Source organism: Myotis davidii, unplaced genomic scaffold, assembly GCF_000327345.1.
Source record: "Myotis davidii unplaced genomic scaffold, ASM32734v1 scaffold97, whole genome shotgun sequence".
NCBI classification, from domain to species: domain Eukaryota; kingdom Metazoa; phylum Chordata; class Mammalia; order Chiroptera; family Vespertilionidae; genus Myotis; species Myotis davidii.
In genome coordinates, this window is record NW_006289392.1 from 4,276,094 (window position 1) to 4,278,244 (window position 2,151).

General features: G+C 60.2%; 1 protein-coding gene across 1 annotated transcript in view; it reads left to right on the top strand.

Moving 5' to 3' along the window:
- The window catches only part of CEP164 (centrosomal protein 164kDa), an 89,214-nt gene that overhangs the window by 64,325 nt on the left and 22,738 nt on the right, over positions 1–2,151 (top strand). Inside the window, exon 12 of the mRNA XM_015562463.1 lies at positions 1,986–2,118. Within this exon, the coding sequence (XP_015417949.1) occupies positions 1,986–2,118 (133 nt within the window). The remainder of the gene's footprint in view (positions 1–1,985; positions 2,119–2,151) is intronic.

The following is a 2,151-nucleotide window of genomic DNA, read 5'->3' on the forward strand; positions in this document are numbered from 1 at the left end:
GGAAGGTGACGCCCCATCACACCTCTGCTGCTGCCACTGCCGGCAGCACAAGCCTCGGCCAGCCCTGGTTACCTGAGCCTTGGGCGGCCCTGGGCGGCTGGGGAGCTGAGAGGACCGGGGAACTCCGGGGGCGTGCGGGCGCCGCCATCTTTGCAACCTACTGCTCAGTTGTTTGGTCGTTCCTCACTAACCCCCCTGCCGGCCTGGTTGCCCCATGCAGCCTGTTCAGTCATCTGTTTGGTTGTGATGGTCACTTAGGCTTTTATATAGATAGATTGTTGAAAGTATTCCATATGTCCCCCTTTTCCCCCATTGGCCCCCTCCATCCTCCCACCCCCATTATTTTCTCTTTCCTCTGTAATTGGAGAAAAATACCCGCTGTGAGAAAACGCAGACAGAAGCTTTTGGAGCTATTTATATACATGGAAGTACACAAGTCCGAGTTGTACAAGTCAACGAGTGTTTACACGAGTACACACCACGGACCCACCCCGGATCCCACGAGAGCATCCCGTCCCCCGAGAGCCTTTCCTCATGCCCCCCGGCCACCCCGTCCTGGCTTCTGCCCGCAGACCTGGTGTTCCAGGCCCCACCTGCATGTAGTGGATTGGATGGCACACAGAGGGCTCTTTGTGTCTGGGTTTGAAGCTCACCACAACTAGACATCATTTAGCGTTTCTCTGCCAGTTTACCTTCCCTTCTCGCACCCCCTTTACAGATGGGGAAACTGAGGCTCAGGGAGGTGAAGGGCTTGCCCAAGGGCACATGCCTAGTTGCTTTCAGAATTAGGACTAGATTCTAGTCCCTGGGACATGTGGCTTTGTGGGGCCTCTGCTGTTCTCGACAAGGACAGGCAGGGCCGGGGCCACCCAGGTGTGCCTGTCTGTGGCCTGAGTGGTTCGGAAGCATCCACGCCCTCGGGGCCTGGGGCTTTTATTTTTAATGTAATTTGGGAAGCTGGCTTTTAGCTCAGGCCCAGATGGCAGAGTGGGCCACAGCTGCTGGGGTTCAGGCTACCAGTGGAGAGGTGTGTGTTGGGGGGACACTGCGGACCCAGGGCCAGGAAACCCTGGGGAAGAGGGAGTGAGCTGTCTCCTGCCCAGGTCTCCTGTGCTGTCAGAGGTCAGAGGAGTGGCTGCTCCTTTGCCTGCCAGTCTGTCTGCCTTAGGCGGGGGCGGGGCGGGAGGCGTGTGTGCAGGGGAGCTAACTGGTGGCCCTCTTCTGGGGACCGGCTCTGGTTTAGGTACTAATCTGATCGAGTCCTCCCCGTGGCTGGCACGGGAGGAGGCGAGGCGGACCACCACTGCGCTCTCGTGGCCCCGCCCCCGGAGGACATCCTCAGACTCATTAGGAATAGCCCCGCTCTTCGCCACATGTGCTGAGGCCCAGGCTTTACGACGAGATCTGTTGGGTTTTGATAGATGTGCATCCTTGCCTGGGAAGCGCCTCATGGCCCGCTGATGGGAGCCATGTGGACGAGCGAAGGAGCCCCATTGGGCTCCCTTTCTGTCTGTCTGGGCGCAGCCTTCCTCTCAGGTGGAGCTGTCGGCTGCCCCCTGCAGCCGTGGCGTCTCAGCGTCCTTGGTGGCACTGGCCCTGGAGGTCCGGGCTGCTGAGGACGTGGAGTGTTTGTTCACAGATCTCTTCAACGACAGTGAGCGCTTCCAGCTGCAGGGGCAGGCTTTCCTTCCTCTGTGTGTCTTCCTGCAGCCGTGGCTTCTGGTTCTGGCACAGTGGCTGTGGTGTCTGGCTCGCCCTCCCCAGCCAGCCCGGCCAGCCCTGGGAGCAACTGGGAACCGGGACTTAGCCAGAGCCCCAGGGGCCTTGACTGGACAGTAGACAGGCTGCTTCTGCTGCATCCCGCCGGGTCCTCACCCACCAAAGAGCCACTCTTAGTGCTTCCTCCGAGCATGGCTGTCAGTGGGAGGCTTGAGGGATCCTCATCAGACCCTCCAATATGCACTTTCCACCACTGCTGCCCGCAGGCCCAGAGGGTGGGAGGAGAAGACCAGGACAACAGCCAGTCCAGCCACGATGAGCTGCAGAGCAAACGGTCCCAAGGTTCCGAGAGGTACGGCTGGGTGAGGCCGCCGCAGGGAACTCGGGGATGTGTGCTGGGTAGAGCTCCTGGCTGGTCCGCGTGGCTTGGCT